Source organism: Cryptotermes secundus, unplaced genomic scaffold, assembly GCF_002891405.2.
Source record: "Cryptotermes secundus unplaced genomic scaffold, Csec_1.0 scaffold592, whole genome shotgun sequence".
Lineage (NCBI taxonomy): Eukaryota > Metazoa > Arthropoda > Insecta > Blattodea > Kalotermitidae > Cryptotermes > Cryptotermes secundus.
Genome location: NW_019734362.1, coordinates 488,938 through 508,740, shown reverse-complemented (window position 1 = coordinate 508,740; position 19,803 = coordinate 488,938). Strand labels below are relative to the sequence as shown.

The 19,803-nt window shown below is 40.7% G+C and overlaps 1 protein-coding gene across 6 annotated transcripts in view; it reads left to right on the top strand.

Annotated features, from left to right (window-relative positions):
* Nucleotides 1–19,803, top strand: part of LOC111868877 (tetraspanin-5) — a 427,945-nt gene that overhangs the window by 382,221 nt on the left and 25,921 nt on the right. For all 6 annotated transcript variants that reach the window (XM_033753220.1, XM_023859932.2, XM_023859930.2 and 3 more), the window contains 3 exons: nt 5,572–5,646; nt 9,136–9,234; nt 15,184–15,312. In XM_033753220.1, coding sequence (XP_033609111.1) covers nt 5,572–5,646; nt 9,136–9,234; nt 15,184–15,312 — 303 coding nt within the window. The remainder of the gene's footprint in view (nt 1–5,571; nt 5,647–9,135; nt 9,235–15,183; nt 15,313–19,803) is intronic.

Genomic DNA, 19,803 nt, shown 5'->3' with positions numbered 1-19,803 from the left:
GCTAATGGACCTACATATATTGAAATTGGCTCATATAAATTTGAGGTTGTATGTAGTTTCACTTACCTTGGATCAGAAGTTAACTGTAAAAATTGCATCAGTCATGAAATAAAAAGCGTGTACCTGCAGCAAATAAATGTCTCCGTGGCCTTAGGACACACCTGAAATCCCAAGTAATACCCAGGAAAACCAAAACTATGATGTATAAAGTACTTATAAAATCAGTGCTATCTTATGCCTCTGAGACCTGGCCACTGTCAAGATCATATGAAAGACTGTTAAGTATATTTGAAAGGAGGATCCTGAGATATATCTTTGGACCAGTGGAAGAAAATGGAATATGGAGGAAGAGGTATAACCATGAGCTATACAAATTACTTAATGAACCAGACATAATTGGATTTATAAAGGTGAAAAGGCTTGAATGGGCTGGACACACAATACGTGCCGGCGAGACTTAACACCAAACCAGAAGGAAATAGGAGAGTGGGAAGACCAAGGTTAAGATGGGAAGAATGTGTGTGGCAGAACATACGAATTTTGGATATAAAGAACTGGAGGAATGTAGCATTGAATAGAGAAGAATGGCGAGCAATCCTGAGGAAGGCCAGGGCTCACAAAGGGCTGTCGTGCCAGTGATGATGATGATGATGATATTAGTCTTTTCACTAATATACCAGTTGATGTAGCCCTACAAATCATCAGAAAGAAGCTGCATAACGATCACACTTTGGCAGAACAGCCCATCCTGAGGGTTGAAGCCATCATTGAACACTGGCAGTTTAGTTGAGAATCGCCCACTTTCAGGTGGACGATAATTTCTTCCAGCAGAATGCTGGCATGTCTGTGGGTTCATCGCTATCCCCCACCGTTAGTAACATGTTCATAGGAGAACGACTCTTGGCATGGTGCAATACAAGCCATCGCTGTGGCCCCTGTGGTTTGACCTCATTGGCTAGATAAGTTGCAGAATATCTTACATCACCTCAGCAGTCTAAGTTCTTCCATCAAATTTGCTGTGAAAATAAATTCAGAAAGTACGATTCAGTTTATAGATGTTCTGGTCGTCAGATAAAAGGTCTGCATTGGCCATTAAAATTTATGGAAAACGCAACCACAATGGCTTCTACCTCAACACCGGATCTAATCGCCCTCCACATGTGGAAAGAGAAATAAGCCAGAGCCTATACACAGTAGAGCTTCTACCATATTCCAAGGCGGACAAGATCTATTTAATGAATTCTGTATTTCAGCATCAAATTAGCGTCCATTGTTTATCTTCTCTCAAAATTGCAACACTTTTACATTCTACACTTCAATACTACATGTAAAGACAACACCACACGCTGTGGAGGAAGCACACACAAACCAGGAGCATATGGCAGTCAAAAACTGAAAGTAGACCACGAACGTGAGGGGCAAGCTGCCGAGAAAAACACCTTGATACATTTACGAAAATGACGATACCCCAGGTGAGGTGAAATAATGAGCAACATAAATTTTAAAGGATTTTATCTCGTTTTACTTAAAAAGACTACAGCGTGTCACTTTAACACGACTTAAAATTAGTTTTAGCAAAATATCTGTAACATAGAAACACCTGAAGATGGCCGTTTGAGGCCGAAACATGTAGTGTTGAAGTGTAGAATGTAAAAGTGTTGCAATTTTGACGGAAGATAAACAATGGACGCTAATTTGATGAAACTGACAACCTGAAACTTGATCATCAGTGCAGTGGTTATCCACAGTGGTTCATTGAGTTACTTCTTAATTCCAAGGAAGTAGACATCCGGAAAAAGAGAATAAAGCCTCTTGGTTCTGTGTCTGTCTCCTATGTAGATGGAATTTTAGAGAAGTTAAAATGTATTTAGAATGCTTTGAACTCTCGAACAGTTTTCATATCTAAACACATTCTTAGGAGCAACTCGTGAGGGTAGTTGGTTATTGTAAAACATTAAAATCTTCAGTTTTTCCTCTGAATTGGTGTCACTGGACTTGGCATTGATTTGGTTGGATGCATTTCTTCTCCACTTCTTTTTCTATCATAGTGTCAAGTGTTTGTCAACAGAGATAAACTAATGGGTGGATGGTGTGATATCGTTCTGAATGTTCACGCCCCAACACAAGATGAAATTGATGATATAAAGGACAAGTTCTACGAAGAACTAGAACATTTATTTGCCAATTTATCCCGAAGTACCGTATGAAAATTTTGTTAGGAGATTTCAATGCCAAAGTAGGTAGGAAACTGCTTCATAACTTGTACTCTTCTCCAGGTACAATTAGAATGATCGAGTCAAGGAGGATGAGATGGGAATGGCATGTAGCACGAATGGGGGACAAGATGAATGCATTTAGAATATTGATGGGAAGGCCAGAAGGAAAGAGACCACTGGCAAGACCAAGACTCAAATGGGTGGACTCTATTAAAATGGATCTTACAGCGATAGAATTGGATGATATGGGTTAGATTGATATGGCTGAGGATAAGGACCAGTGAAGAGCTCTTGTGAACACAGTAATGAGCTTCGGGTTCCATAAAATCATGGGAAGTTCTTGAGTAGCTGCACTAGTGGGTGTATCAAGTATTTACATGCTTTTACGCAATTCTTATTGTAATTTGTCATGGTATTTGCTGTTGACAAAATTTGATCTCAGGTGGATATGTAGGTGTAATTACACTGACATCTAAGCTGTAAGAGTGAGATAGATTGAGTGGTAGTTGGTGGTGAGCAAGGAAATAAAGAAATGTCCATTGTTTGAAGCCGCTACCAGGCAGTGAGTAAATTTTTGTCGAGTTAAAATAGAGGCCATTAATATGTGTAGTAACGACTAGTGAAGACATAACTATTTGTAGTTTTTAAGAATGTGTAGTCTGTATGGATTAGTAGTAGATTAGTGGTGGTTTTATAGCAGTTGCTGTGAATAGCTAGCGCCACTCAGAAGTGCAACTAGTTCAACTCGCAGATAAGGCACAGAGTTGGTGTGCATGTTGTATTTTAGAATGAGGACTCTCACTACGCTATGCCAATGTGAAACACTGTGGCACAGTCTGTATTCGCTCCTTTTGATGGAATGTAAAAAGGTAAAAATAAAAGAAAGAATGAAAAGGTAAAGTTATCCCTGTAACAGGCTGTGGAGGCCCGTAAGGTTGTGAGACGCCGAGGCTCCCACATTTTCTAGACAATCGGCTCATAGGTGGCGTTGAGGTTATCAGCCTTACAAGCCGAACGCCGCCTTTTACCCTCAAGTAGATTCATTATACTCATTTCTGTTAGAGGCTGAGTCGACCCCATGGCCATAGTGCGGCTGGAAGAATTAGGTGAGTTGTAAAGTCCAATGACCTCATCGGGAATCGAACTCGCGACCTTCCGGCTTATAACGTCGCACCTCAACCGTCAACCCCTGTTGTGCTTAGTACTGAAAGAAAAATCTACCATCTAGGTAAGAAACACTCCAGTATCATCTAAGATGGCTGAGGAATTCTTATAAATGCATGAACGGGTGTTCCTTTGGGTCACCGACGTCAGCATCTTAACTTCAGAGGATGCCTGATGGAAAGGATTTGAATGGCAGCAGCAGCGGCTAAATCAAGGTATTAGCCCTGCATTTGCCCGGAAGGCCCGGTGAAGACCACAATACATCACAAGAATAATTGATGTCAGTGCTGAGATTCGAACTCAGCACCACCCAGCCTGCTCAGTAATGGTCATATTCAAGAATAATTTAATTATATACTCTCAAAATGAATAAACAATAATAGCGGACCTTTCGGACTCGAGAAAAAACGAAATGGACATAGTACGATTTGCTCTAGTTCAAACATGACAGCTTGTTCAGAACTGTTCCAAGGGACTGGCCATGGAGCAAAGTGGAAACAACTAGTGGACGCTATCGAAACAGGAAAATCCTCTGTAAGCACATGGATTGTCAGGCGCTGTTGGCTGGCAAACTGCGCCTGTATGCATCAGTATACAAGGAAATGGAAGGCAGTCTGCAGTCGAATAGTGAATAAGCGAGACAGGAAGCTCCATTCAAATCCGAACAAAACAAATACCGAAAGAGTGATAACAGGCCTGAAGATAAGGACTGTACCAGAAAGAATAAAAATCCACTTCCGAATTACCAAAAAGAGCCGCGCCCGGTGGAAACGAGTAACTTTCTTACGGGACTCAGGGACATACCCATGCAGAATTCGCAGTCGGGCTGCAGGGGAGGCTCCAGTATAACATCTGGGACAGGCGAAGATCTGAGCGGGGTAGACCCCCCCATCATGTTTACATCGGAGGCCAACTAAATGAGTCTAAAAAAGAACTTATAAGTATCATCACCAGGGAATTCTTCTTCCGGAACCCGGATCACAACTAAAAGTACCGTGGGCTAGAAAGCCATGCAAAAGTTTCTTTCACCTGAGGATGGAAACAAAACCAGTTTCTGAGATGATGTTTTCTTTAGAATACTGGACAATGGACAGAGTCCAGAAATTCAGAAATCACGAGACTAGCAATATTTATTTGCTTTCATAAGGTGCATCCTGTTGTGTTTACTATGTAAAATTCTTTATTAGGATTCGCCGTAACACAACAATGAAACGGTTTAGGTCAATATGACCGGATGCGACTATTTCTTAGTTGGTGGAGCGATTTGTCTGATTATTTCTGATAACGAACGAGACTCTAGCCTGGTAAATAGTCACATCCGCTATCCTTTGCGCTAGGGTGATATTGACCTAGACCGTTTCATTGTTGTGCTACGGCGAATCCTAATAAAGAATTTTTTAATATTTATTTGATTTCACAACACCAATAAAGCAAAGGAGGTTTTATTCATGCAAAATCATATTCAGTAGGTTATCTGTGTTCATTTAATAATAATTTGCAGAAAAAGTTTACAGTTTCCATAACTGTTGGCAGACATCTGTGATATCTGCCTTGTGTTATTCCACCTGCAAAGAATTCTCACCAACCAATAATATGTGAAGTTGGCCTTATGCTTGATCAATTAAGCACTATTCCATGTGGTAGTGGAGGTGTAGCCCACCATTCTTTGCCTTGGCACCAGACGGAGGTGAACTGCCAGCTTCACTCCCCGTCCGCTGTACCCCTGGGGAAGTCGGTCGCCTTACCGGTTGAATAGGAGGCTGGGTGTGCCCTAGAAGCAGCCTGAACACTGTGGAGGAAAGCAAAGTCTTGCTTGTGTCGGGAATCAAACCCCGGCCATTCAACCCTTAGCCCATCACTATATCGACTGAGCTATCCTGACATGCATACCTTTGGCTCTTCCCCAAGTGGTAAAGCGTCCGGGACGTGATGCTGGCCACTCACCTCCATAGTGCCGAGGTCAGGAATGGTGGAGTTATATCTCCACTTCCCCAGATGCCTTCATGGCGTGATGCTTAATTAATTAAGAACAGGAACATTTTACTTTTTTTTTACTTTATTTAACAACTCTTATGTGTTCTGTGTCACCCGATTCATTAATTTCAGTGAAACCACCGCATCCGTCTCTGTTTTTATGTCCCTGTGCAGTAGACCTGAATGTCGTATTAATGAAGCCCTTTTCAATTTCCAGTATGCAATCTTCCTGGCAATCTTACTGTTGCTGGAAATGACAGCAGGAATATTGGGTTTCATTTTCAAAGACTGGGTAAGCAAATTTAAATAACAGGATTTCTACCTACGAGTATATAGTCCCAAGTACCAAGCTCTGGATTATGGTATGTGTAGTTTTGATGCTGCGGAAGGGTAATCTCATGATATTCAGTGTCCAGGTAATGTAATTTGTTTTAATAGATAACAGAATATCAGTTGACTATGTTGTAACTGTGAACTACTCAGGTGTTACTTAACTCTTAGGCCGAGGGGACACCAAAGAAACTGGCAACCGTAACGCAACCGCGACTTCCGAGAATTGTTATCAGCCTGAGTTGAACACATGTTACTGAATGGAGCGGCGCAAATTGAGGAAACGGCAACGCAACTCACGGAAAACTGAGAAACTCAACTTCCAGGCAACGGGGCATGCCAGCCTTCTCACAATTGCGCTGCCGCGTCGTTTCCTAGTGTTAGCTGTTCTATAACGCGCGTCAGTGATTCGTTTGTTTCTTAAGATGGCACGAAAGTTTGACGAAGCTGCTAATTTTGTTTGTGTGCAGTTAATTGAGCAAGAGCCTGGTGTATATGACAAACGCCACTCAGACTATGCTAGGCGGGAGAAAATAGATTTGGCTTGGAAAATAATTTCTCACGAGACGAAGGAGTCCGGATCCAGGTTAAGTTCTTTCGAAACAATATAAGCGCTTCAGTTTAAATTGTCAGAATAACGGATGCACCCAATGTTTTCTCTCCCTTATATTGTATTGAAGCATTCTGTTGCATTAATATATGATTTATTTCACACATATTTCCGTCTTAAATACAAATTTTTATACACTCACCTTCTATAGCCCTTCGTCGGCTATATACGGCCATCATAAGGTGTCTTATATCTTGCTAAAATTGTTGAACTCTATATCAAAATTTCGTATCGCGTGTGAACGCGTCATTTCTTGATTAAAATAAATTGATCTTATTTAAAACAAATTAATTAACATCCAAATATTTCCCTAACGGTCGTCGTCCTCTCTTCTCACTCTGTCTCAGCCGGTCTTAACTACCACCATATTGTGACAGATCAATATTATTATCTTCCTTTGCAGAAGGTAAGTGCACGAAATTAAAAACTACCGTCGTGCATTATGTCGGACGAACATACCCACTTAAGACGATTTGAGCAACTAATCAAACGCATGCTAATCTGGGAACCAGTTACCTACTTGAAATCGTTGACATTTCTCGGAAATTGCGGTTTCGTTGCGGTTGCCAGTTTCCTTGGTGTGCCCTCGGCCTTAATGTAATATTTATATTCAGATAGTTTGAAACTCTTACATGTTTCGATGAATAGAATTTTACTGATTGCAGTGAACGTTCATGTTTTGCATGTGTACGTTACATTGTTCGTGTCCTTGTATCTATGAATAGAACATATGTGTATATTCTCATACGTTAAGTCCAGTGAAATTTTAATGGGAAGTTCTTAAAAACAAACTATGTCAAAAACATTTAACCTTAGTAACCTGAACCTTTCTCATCTAGAAGATGTGTTCTTTTTTTTTGCAATGTTTGTTTAAAGACAAACTTTGTAAATAAAATTAACCTCGCAATTTCTTCATCAATTGGTAGTCCAGTACCTAGGCTAGGAAAGGTTTAATACGTATATGATAAAGTAAAAGTTTAAAAAGTGGTACATAGGAAATTGTGATATTGTTTGGGGTATGATTACATGTAGTCTGATAATACGTACTTACCACTCTTTTAGAGGCTGGAAATCTGCCTTGGAAATGAAAACGTCTAATAGACTGCTTGGTGTTATAACCGAGAAAACTACACACAGAGATATTGGGTTTTCGGACTTTATCCATCGTCCTGGTTTTTAAGATAACTAAGAAAAACACGACGTTTCGGAAACTGGATCTGTTTCCGTCCTCAGGTGAAGGAAAACACCTATTCTGTTGGGTCCCTTAGAAAGAGCTAGCCTCACTGGTCCAGTGAGTGAGGCTAGCTCTTTTTAAGGGACCCAATAGAATAGGTGTTTTCCTTCACCTGAGGACGGAAACAGATCCAGTTTCCGAAACGTCGTGTTTTTCTTAGTTATCTTAAAAACCAGGACGATGGATAAAGTCCGAAAACCCAATATCTCTGTGTGTTATACACCATCGTCAGAATCCTAGAGAAAACTACAATATAGTGAATTATTAGTGTGAAAATCTGAATGTACGTAAGAGTCAGCACACGCTCAAATTAGTTTTAAATAAATGTTTCAAATGTGTTCTCTACGCAGATGGAGTACATCTTGATGTAAACACACACACACATATTATATACTCGTATATATATACATACACTGAAGTGCCAAAATTCATGGGATAGGTACCTAGTATCGTGTAGGACGCCCTCTAGCCCGGCGAAGTGCAGCAACTCGGCGTGGCATCGATTCCACAAGTGGACGGAAGACCTCTGGAGAGATGTTGAGCCATGCCGTCTGGATAGCTGCCCACAGCTCCCTGGTATTTGTAGGTGCAGGATTTTGGGTGCGAATGGACCTCTCCACCACGTCCCATAAATGCTCGATTGGGTTCATGTCGGGCGAACGTGGTGGCCACACCATTCGTCGGAACTCTCCAGAATGCTCCTCGAACCAATTCTGGACAACTCCGGCCCGATGACACGGTGCATTGTCCTGCTGGAATATTCCATCTTTGTGGGGGTACATGAAGTCCATGAAGCGCTGCAAATGGTCACCAAGCAGTGTAACGTAGCAGTCACCGGTCAATGACGTGTTTAGGTGGACGAGCGGACCCAACTCATGCCACGGGAACACACCCCACACCAGTATGGAACCACCACCAGCCTGCACGGTGCCTTGTTGACAACTGGGGTCCATGGCCTCATGGGGTCTGCGCCACACCCGAACCCTACCATCCGCCCGAAATAACTTAAAATTGTTTAAGCGCCCTAACAGGAACGGACATTTAAACGCAGAGTAGCAACGGGCATTTAAATAAACTCCGGCCAGCTCAATCTTACCTCTATTTCAGAAGTCCGGCGTTTAAAGGTTTAGCACCCGTGGTCGGCCACTGCGCTGTCCACGATGGGTAGAAATGCCTTCCACAAGGTATTCCCGGTACACACGTGACACCGTAGATCGAGGAATGTTGAATGACCGCACAACTTCGGAAATGGAATGTCCCATCCGCCTGGCCCCGACTATCATGTCCCGTTCAAACTCCGATAATTCATGTCGGCTTGCCTTGAGCAGACTGGTCGGTGTTCAACCTGGCTCACGAGTGAACACCTCACATCTGATACTGCTCTGGGCAGTCCCAAGCCATCAAGGGACGGTGGCGCCATTTAAAAATAAATTTACATACTGCTATCCCATGACTTTTGGCACTTGAGTGTATATATATATGTATATATATGGGTGTGTGTGTATGATTTTAATGATGTACCACAATTATTATTCGTTTTAAGAGAAAACCACAACCTCAAAATTAGCAAGACGTTACAATTATTAAGTGCCCTTTTATAATTTCAGATTAAAAACCAAGCTACTGGGGGCTTTCAAGCATTTATCATTCACTACAGAGAAGATCCTGACCAGCAGAACCTTATAGACTGGATACAAGAGGACTGGGTAGGTCTACAAATGTAATGACTGGAAGAATGACTTGTCTTCGTTCTTAAACACTGCCCATGCTCCTCCCATTGTCATACAGAAACAGTGTTATCTAGGCCAGAGTTACCATGCTAGTATTCTGCATGTTGGAGTTTTCTTCTAGATAATTCACAGTGGAAATTCACTATGATTTTAAAAATCTGTAACAACGCTTACATGAGATTTGATCCAGTCCAATAGGCCAAAGAAGAAAATGCCCAAACGAGGAAATGGTAAAACCATTAATGTAGTTCACTGATACAGAATGTTCAGTTCCGAAGGTCAAGAAGTAAAAAGTGTGTGATGTCGAATCCGGTGGCGCGGAGAGACAAGCACGTAAAGCTACAAGTTAGAATTAATATTACAGACGAGGAGGGAAGCAGAGCGTGCCCGATGAATACCGGGAAAATCTCACTTCGTAGCGGTCCAGCTAGAGCTAGTGACGGCGGTGATATTGTTGTCCCTGAAAAGGGCCGTTTGTCGGAAGCCGGGCGAAATTCTCTTCTCTCCGGGCTTGCCAGCTCTAGTGTCGGCGTTCTTCCTTGTATCAGCCTGGCGGGATGCCGGGGGAAGCTCTTGCAGTAACGGGCTAGCCGGTGCTAGTGGCAGCGAGGCCGGCTGGCCGGCGAAGCTCGTACTGCGGCTGCGGCCACAAGTAGACTCGCTGTTGCGGTGTTACTTCATGCCAGTGTCAAAGTCAAAGTCACATTGCGACTGACGGTCAGTCAGCCTGTCTTGGTATCGAGCCCCGGCTCATGACCAGCTGCTTCTTCTTGTACGAAAGTTACTGTCGTGTCCATGTGGGGCGCCCTCTTCGACGAGAGGACGGGTCTGTTATTTGTCAGTCATAGTCGGGCGTATTAAGTCCATTGTCAGTATGTACACTTATTTACAATTTCACGCTTAATATCTACTCCTGTGTACAATATATACAAGGCCTCTGTCAATCCAGGCTCAGGACAGCAGACTATGCCCTATTTCTAGTAGTCTTCGCTACCACGGCAGTCTAGAGCACTTGAACGCTCGTATGCCTGAGGGCCGCCAAGTTTAAGCCTCTTTACTTTCTATATCTGGCTTCGCCTTGTCCAGTATTGCGAACATGATTTTGTATGACTTCTGCTTGTTGCCTGCATAACTTTGTTATATTATCATATACCTACGGGATTTTGAAAGCCACGTGTAAATCGCGAACCGGCGTGCGCCTTGGAAGATTGCCAATGGTGCGGAGAACCTTGTTTTGCAAGCGCTGCAATTTCATTATATGGGTATCTTCCGCAAATTCCCAGGCGGGACTAGCATAAGTCATTACTGATCTACTGAGAGCTTTGCGGAGGGCCAATTTAATGTTAGCGCTCAATCGATCACTTTTGAATAGAGAATATACTCTAATGAATGTTCTGAAGGCCTTAGCTTCGATCATTTCTATGTGCAATCTCCATGTAACTCTCTTATCGAAGATTACACCGAGATTCAGTCAGTCTGTCTGTCTTGGTGTCGAGCCCCAGGTGGGGCTCATGACCAGATGTTTTCTTCTTTGTGAAAGTTACTGTCCTGTCCATTTGGGGCGCCCTCTCTGACGAGAGGTCGGGTCTGTCATTTGTCAGTCATAGTGAGTCCATTGTCAGTATTTACATATATTTACATTTTAATTTTAGCCCCAATTTCTACTTGTATGCACTATATATACAAGGCCTCTGTCAATCGAGGCTCAGTGCAGCAGATTTTACCCTATTTCTAGTAGTATTCGCTACCACGGCTGTTTATAGTCACTTGAACGGTCGTATGCTTGACCGCCGCCTCTTCTATGTACTTTCTATGTCGGGCTTCGCTTTGACCAGTATTGCGAACATTCTCATTATCATGATTTTGTATGACTTCTGCTTGTTGCCTGCATAATTTTGTTATATAATCATATACGTATGGGATTTTGAATGCCATGTGCAAATCGGCGTGCGCCTTGAAAAATTGCCAATGCAGCGGAGAACCTTGTTTTGCAGGCGCTGCAGTTTCATTAGATGGGTGCCTGCCGCGAATTCCCAGGCTGGACTATCATAATTCATTACGGATCTATTGAGAGCTGTGTGGAGGGTCAGTTTAATATTAGCGCTCAATCGATCACTTTTGAATAGGGAATATACTCTAATGAATGTTCTGAAGGCCTTGGCTTCGATCATTTCTATGTGTAATCTCCATGTAACTCTTATCTAAGATTACACCTAAATATTTTGCGCTATTTACAAATGGAATATTTCTTCCATTTAGAGTAAGACAAGACTCAGGCGATCGACGACCACGAGAGAAGTAGCCCCCCCCCCGAGTCTTATCTTCATTAATTTTTTATTCCTGCGCTCGCACCAGGTCTCCATTGAGCTGAGACCGCGCTAGAGTTTCCTTACAATAAAACCCTCCTTGCGATCTGTCGCTTACAGACAGGTGTCGTCCGCAAAGAGAGCCAGGTGAACACCATGTGTTCGGGGAGCATCATTTATATACAAATTAAAAAGAGTAGGGGAAGGACCGAACCTTGTGGCACCCCTGCTTCCATTTCCCTTGGTGTTGACATTTCGCCTTCAACCGAGACCCTGAATTTACGTTTAGAGAGAAAGGACGTCAAAGTCAATGCCAAAGTAATGTTGCAACTGACGGTCGGTCAGTCTGTCTGTCTTGGTGTCGAGCCCCAGCTGGGGCTCATGACCAGATGTTTTCTTCTTTGTGAAAGTTTCTGGCCTGTCCATTTGGGGCGCCCTCTCTGACGAGAGGTCGGGTCTGTCATTTGTCAGTCTTAGTCGGTCCATTGTCAGTATTGACATATATTTACAATTTCATTCTAGTCTTAATTACTATTTGTGTGTACAATATATACAAGGCCTCTGTCAATCCAGGCATTGCACAGAAGATTATGCCCTATTTCTAGTATTATTTGCTACCACGGCAAAGAAAGGACGTGTCGCTAGCGTGTCGGAAGTACTTTTGCCGCTAGTTGGCGCGCTAATCAATTGGCGCTGATAGGGTAGCGGTTGCATCACTGTGGGAGGCCCCTACAAAAAATAAACCTCGCTGGAGCCTAATGTATTAAACTTTCCGTTGTAAAAGTAAACATTCATTTTTTATCTGCAGCACCTGAATTTTTCGCAAGAAATCTTTCATTTCTCTTGGTTAATTGATACATTTAGGAAATTTTGATGTTTGCTAAGTAGTAAGATATCTTAATGATTATTGCTTTACATTCCACCATTCTGCCACCTTTGAAGTATTCATTTTGAGAAACATTTGAAGAATTTCTTCTTGCATCAGCATTGTTACACTGCTTGTGCTGGTAGAGCGTTTGGGATTTTTCTGTTATCCTGACTTCAGTCTGTTTTGCTACTTTCCTCACATCAGCACCAGCAGAACACAAATGGGCATCTGCATCATCCTTAACTATCATTATGATCACTTCCTGGCTTTACATGCTCTTCTATTTCCACACCTCTAATTCCTTCATGAATGGTCATTGTTTAAGGAATTGAAGCGGTAACAGTGACAGTTTAAATGGATCATTATATTTCAGCATCCCATTGCATTGAAGCATTATCATTATTATCAAAGCACCCGTCAATAATGCAACAGTATTTTTTTTAATATAAAACACTTTTAGTGAGAAACATATTTTAGATGTCTTTTATACATGTATTTAAAAAATATATTCTTGCATTGTTGACGGGTGCTTTGATAATAAGGTTAAATGGATTAGTTTTTGTTCTGAGGAGATGTTGCTTCTGTCATTATTTATGGGGGTTTCAGTGGTTTAGTAAGATGAATTATTAAGCTACAATAATACTGAATAATACTGCCCATTGTTATGAGGCGCCATCGCAATGATACAGCAGTGGACAAAGCATATTATAGAATATGTAGTACAGTAATATAGACTACAACATAACATTAACTATTGAAATGCAGTCACACCGAAGAAGAAATAAGGTCATTTGCCTCTCAAGAAAGCAGAACATAGTGACAGTATTGTAGCAAATTAAGGCAGTAAATAGAAGAATTTTTGGAAGAAACTAATATCAAGATAAGCATGGTCTACTACAGCACAATGACACAAAGCCAATTGCAGCCCATGACATTTTTACACTTTGAAATAATTTTAACTCAATTTAAATTGAAAATTATTTTTACACGAAAACTCATACCTAATCCCAATTTAATTCAATATCCAATAAATAGTATATAAGTAAACAGTAAGAAGTATACATAGAATATAGCCACTTTATGGCTTATGTATGTAAACTAGGAATATAGTCTTTTATAATTGTAGGAATATAGTATTTAACACTTGTACAACAATAAGAAATATTCAAACAAGATCATGTGTTATGATTCAGTAATTAATTGTGTAATCAAGAGCACCTGAAGACGACCCCTTGAGGTTTGAAACACGTTGTGTGGTTTAAATTAATAAACATTTGTTGCATCGATGGCAAAATTGGTTAAAATTAATATTGTTAGTGATATTGTACAATATTAAATTGTTAGACCATGCATGGATTGGACTACAAGGACTGGACAGATATGACCGTTGGACCTTCTGCCATGGACCTTTTGGAATGGATCATATGTCTGATAATTGTAACAGTCATCTCTTATCACAATAATAATATTTTCTTTTGCTATTTACATTGTTTGGATAATCATTTATTGGAGACTGGTTTTACCTCTGTCTTCAGGTACAGAACAGTATATCTGCTCTTTGGGGCCAGTTTAGCAAGGCTGGTTCTAATCATTGGGCACAGTAGCAAATAAACTGTAGTTTTATGTACATTGCATAGGAACGGTTTGCAAATATCCGTGGATTACTGTTTGCTGCCATTAACACATCAACTTTTTTGTATTTTTAAAAAATTCTGCATGGGAATAAGTGCTTCTTGTGAATTCAGTGCTTTCAGTTTTTCACTGATGAATGTGTACAGTATTTACATACATGGTGAAGGCTTTATATTTTAAATTGTTTCAGGGAATGTTGCATTGTTTTGTTTTAACTAATGTGTATGAGTCATATACAGGTTTATGTAGAACAAAAGTTCCATACACATCCCATTTGACAGCTTTCTATGTACATCTTTATGTTACAAATATGATCATTTATAACAGATGTGTATAAAATTACAGCCCTTATTACTCACCACATGGGAAAATGAAATTCAGTGGTTGGTGTACTTTTAACTGTAATTAGTTTATAGTATTTTAATTTCTGGATACCTATGCTGGGATTATCATTTGTAGTAAAAGTTCTGTTTTTTTTCCTTATTTATTCAAATGATCTCCTAGCACCTGTCTACATGTCGCTACTGCTTCCCCTTTATTTCTCCCCTCATGACAGTTGATTATAAGCAACATTCTTTAATTTTCATTGATGTATCGTTCATTTTATTTGTGTGTTAGTAGTTTGATGATGTTAGTAATTCAAAGTATAGAGCTTTGATAGTAATAATAAATTGTAAGGGATACAGGGAGAAGCAGTGTTGGCTTAGATTGAAAGTAAAGAGGCCGGGGCGTGAAACTGCCCACTCACCTCCAACTAGTGCAGAGTTGAAGGATACGTGGATCATTGCATCCACTCCCACATGTCTTTGTGGTGTAGTGCTTAATTAATTAAGCACAGGAGTAACTTTATCTTTACCTCTGACATTTTTTTAATCTGATCCATTGATTACATCTACAATGATACCATAACTAAATACAACTTGCTTTAATGACTAGCACATTAACTTAATCCTGTTATTTGGACGAATATCTTCCAATTGTTACACAGTTCGGTTTTGATTAATTTTATTGTGATATGTTAAAGGTATTAATTAGGTCATGCTTGAACATTACAGAGATGTGAACATAATAGCAGTTCTTTAGGACAATTAAATTGGCACTTTCATATATGTGTTGCAGCTGCAATGTTGTGGCATAGAAGGCCCCAAGGATTGGGATCGTAATAATTACTTCAATTGTTCATCAAGAGATGTTGGAAGTAGAGAGGCTTGTGGTGTACCCTTTTCCTGTTGTAAACGGAAGCCAAATGTAAGTACATGTTAAGCAATAATTAAGGAGCTTTATGCTCTTATCACAGAAGCTGTGTGTTTTGTGGGATACAGTGTGGCTCTGGTTGCCAAATTGGGGTGCTCCTCTGTACTTACTCCCCCTCTTGTTTCATAATGACTTACAAAATTACAGTTTAGTATGTTATGCATCCTACTAAAAAATGCCAGCATTGTATGAAAGTTTCTAATTATTGTGACAGTTTTCTCTCACAAAAAATTATGGGTGGGGGTCATGTCACTAATAAGATGGATTAGTGTAGATTAAATTAGCATATCTTTAACCCTGTTGCTGCGATATTCAACTGAAGTCAAACAAGCATTCATTACTGTATAATGTGACATTTGTCTTAGCCCACATCAAGAAATAATCATCTCCATTTACTTCATCATTCAACTCCATTCATGTAAAGTAAAACAGACGAAAGTAAAGCTATCCCTGTACCAGGCCATGAAGGCCCATAGGGTTGTGAGATGTTGAGGGTCCCACATTATCTAGACAGTCGGTTCATAGCTGGCAGTAAGGTTGTCAGCCTTACAGGCCAGCCACACTTTACTCCCCAGAAAAATTATTTAATTAATTCCTGGTGCTCATTTGTGTTAGAGGCTCAGTGAACCTCAGGGCCATAGTGCGGCCGGAAGGATTAGGTCAATTGAAAAAAATCCAATTACCTCATTGGGACTTGAACCTGCCACCTTCCGGCTTGTAGCATAGCCCCTCAGCCTTACAGGCCAGCCACACTTTACTCCCCAGAAAAATTATTTAATTAAATCCTGGTGCTCATTTCTGTTAGAGGCTCAGTGAACCTCAGGGCCATTATGCGGCCAGAAGGATTAGGTGAATTGAAAAAAATCCAATTACCTCATCGGGACTTGAACCTGCGACCTTCCTGCTTGTAGCATAGCCCCTCAACCAACTACACTACCGCATACCCCCAAGTCTATTCATGAGGCTGTGAAAATGTATTTTTGTTGCTTCTGCCCCCTCACCCATATTTATACCTTAAAATTACATTATTCTAGGCAAATTATGAGAAAATAATATGCTGGAAAATGCTTAATCTAAATATTCCAAGCTCTGGGAAATATGATAATGAGACAAGATGAGGACTTACTATGAATACTCATATGCTCATTACATGACTGCATTAATGTAAGTCATGCTCAGAACTGTTTTTCTTATTACAAACTGATCTAATTGCATATCTCATATCCAGTGAAATCTTGAATAAAATATTATGTGGATGTTATTTTGGACATTGTCCCTTGTATCTAGTGTATGTATATATATTGTGACATGTTGCGCAAAGCCGAGCCCCCCCCACCACACCAGCAGTGACGCGGCGGGTGAGTCAGCGCTCCCTCCCACCCCTCAGCGGTAACGTAACGCTCGCGTAATAGGCGAGTAATCACCCCGCATCCTGGCAGCTATGCGCGGTGACGTCACGAGCGGAGCCGAAGAGAGCCGAGCGGAGCCGAAGATAGCCGAGCCCCGTAACCGGGTAACTATGCAAGGCGAATCAACAGCGGTGACGTAACAGGATGACGTGGCACTCATTACGCAACCGGCAAGCACTGCAGCTATATAAGTAAGCTGCACAGCTGGTACCAGCCAGTTCTAATGTGGCTACCAGCGAGTTATAAAGTGACAGCCGCCGAGTTGGAATGTGACAGCCGCCGAGTTGTATTCAGAGTCAGTCAGCCAGTCAGTTGAAACATAGCAGCCTGCGAGTGTGCGATAACTAAGAAGTCAGCGAGCGGAAGACTTATTGTGTGCTTTCCGGACATAGTGATTGCTGTAGTACAGTTATACTCGGAGTGTGTATTTCAGGGAGACTTGTATAGCTCCCGCGTTAGTAGTACGTGAAGACAAGTGAAGACAGTGTTAAGAGATTTGTTGTAGGGTTTGTAAAGTGTGGAAACCCGTGATATTGTGATAATTAATTGTAGCCGATAGTTGTAGATTGTTCAATAAATCAATTAACGATCTCTACGGCGTCTTTCGGTAACGTAAACACGTTACAATATATATATCGTATTTTGGAAACTGGGTCTGTTTCTGTCATTATGTGTAATGGGAAAAGGATCCTGTTTATTTGGCCCCATTAGAAGCAGGTACTCTGTATCACCAGTGACTAGTGATGAAGGCTAGCTGTTCCTAAAAGATCCAATAGGGTATAAATTTCTTCCCTTTATACCTGATGCTGGAATTGGATCCGGTTTCTGAAATGTGTATATGTAACTACCTGAGGCAGAAGACATTTTTCGATATAAAATATGTAATGAATCAGCTGCTGAGGCTATATATTATTTTCTACTTGCATATTTATTAAATCACAGTTGAAATCTCTGTCATTGTACGTATAATAGGATAATTGTTTGTAGTTCTGTTTTTAATTTGAGGGTGCCATTTTACTTAGAGCTATATTTTTCAGTAACAACTATTAAAAAATGGAGACAAACATAAGCTGCTGTTTCATTCAACCCAAGGAAAAATATGAGTATTAATGGCCAATGTGGTTTCCTCTGCACCATTGTACGATTAACCTACATACATACATACATACATACATACATGCGTACATTACATTCCATAGATCCAAAGTAAGAATGACTGTAGGATGTGGAACAAGTCATACAACTACAAAAGCCATAAATACAGTAGAACTGAGACACAATAAAAAAAATACATCCACATATAAGTCAATACTGTCAACTTATGCTATGTACATAACCTTTTAAAAGGATGAGTCATTTTTAAACAGTAGGAATTCATCAACAGAGTAGAATGAGTGTGTATTTAAGTATTGTTTCAGTGCTAATTTAAATTGAGCCTAGGGTAGATGAAGGGACTGATTACCTTGTAGAACCACTGTCGCCTGTTGATTAAGCTATTGGCCAGGTCTAGTTCTCCTTCCTCTATATCAGCAACATTTTGTTCTGTGCTTGGCTTAGTTAGTTAGTTATTAGAGAGGGTGGGTTTCCCCATGCACTTAGACCTGTCTTGGTCCATTGTGCTTCCCTCTATGATATTCTACCAGTCTCTATATCCTACCGGTACTGGTGCTTACCATCAGTCCCGCCCAGCCAGTGAGATCGGTCTCTACTAGCTGAGTGGTATCTATAATGCTTCCCCCATCTACCAGAGGTATTAGAGACTACTGTTGGGCGGGAAACATCCGTAATTTTGCTGTGGCCTCCTTTGGAGACATGAGGTTCTTTTACGTGCCATAAAACTATGACACGGGACCCACGGCTTAAAGTCCCCTCCAGAGGACTTGTTCCCTGAATTTTTCCGCCCTTAAAAATTCGACGACCTCCGCCGGGTATTTGAACCCGTGTACTACGAGTCATGAGGTGGGAACGTTACCTCTAGACTACGGAGGCCGCTTCATGCTTGGCTTAATCTTTATATATTGATATTTCATCTCTGTGTGAATTTTAAATTAATAATGTGGATGTGCATTATACCTATTTGAGACCCAGTGGTACATATTTGAATTCTGTGTTTTAAATAAATAAATAAATAAAAGATCTTATCAGAAAGCTATGCAACAGTGAAATGAGGTTCTCACGGTGATGGAATGTCATGCCATGTAATCTGATAGAACTTTCCAGACTTTTGGAGAGACATGCTGCCTCCTCCTTCAGAGTAAAAGAGTAAATATATAGTGGAAATGAAGTGGTGCTGATATACGAGTATTGAAGGGAGACCAGGACTGGGACTGTGAGTGTACCAGTAGGGGGTAGTGACTGACACAAAGAAGTGACAGATACACCTAGGGTAGATGAAGGGACTGATCACCTCGTAGTACCACTCGTAGCAACACTTTGTTCCATGCTTAGCTTAATCTTCTACGCTGAAGATGGGGCAGCAGATCACTTTGGAATGTTTGTAATGATTACTAAACTACACCCCATCACATCCCAGGAGGAAGTTACCATTAATGAAATGATTATGCTAATCAATGAAATTATGGTAAACAAAAGAAGGAGTCTTTAAATTAAATGTATAAGCTCATTCCAAATCCAGAAAAAGAATTTTTTCTGTTATGCCACAGTCTTGTATATTGAATCTTGAGCCAAAAATGCAGTCTTTCACCTTTACATTTTTCCTTTGTGTTATAATAATTTCATCAACAATAATGTGAGAAAATTATATGCTGTTGAAATGCCATTATTTCAAATTGTGCAGTGAGGTCTGAACCAAAGTGACCTGCCCTTAAGTTGGAATTGGAGTAGGCTTTTTCCAGCTAGAGCCATGTTATCAAAAAAATGCTTCTTACAAATTTTTCACTGTCGTTTTTGTAGTCAGTAAACCCATATGACTCAAAATCAGCTAATTTTCTACATATTACTGAAAAAAGTGGAAATTTGTTGTGCTGTTTAATTTTGTCTCATGTGAAGTTTCCAGTTTATTATTAATGACAAGATTTTCTTTGAGAGGAAGTGACAGGAAGGTACAGATTTGTTA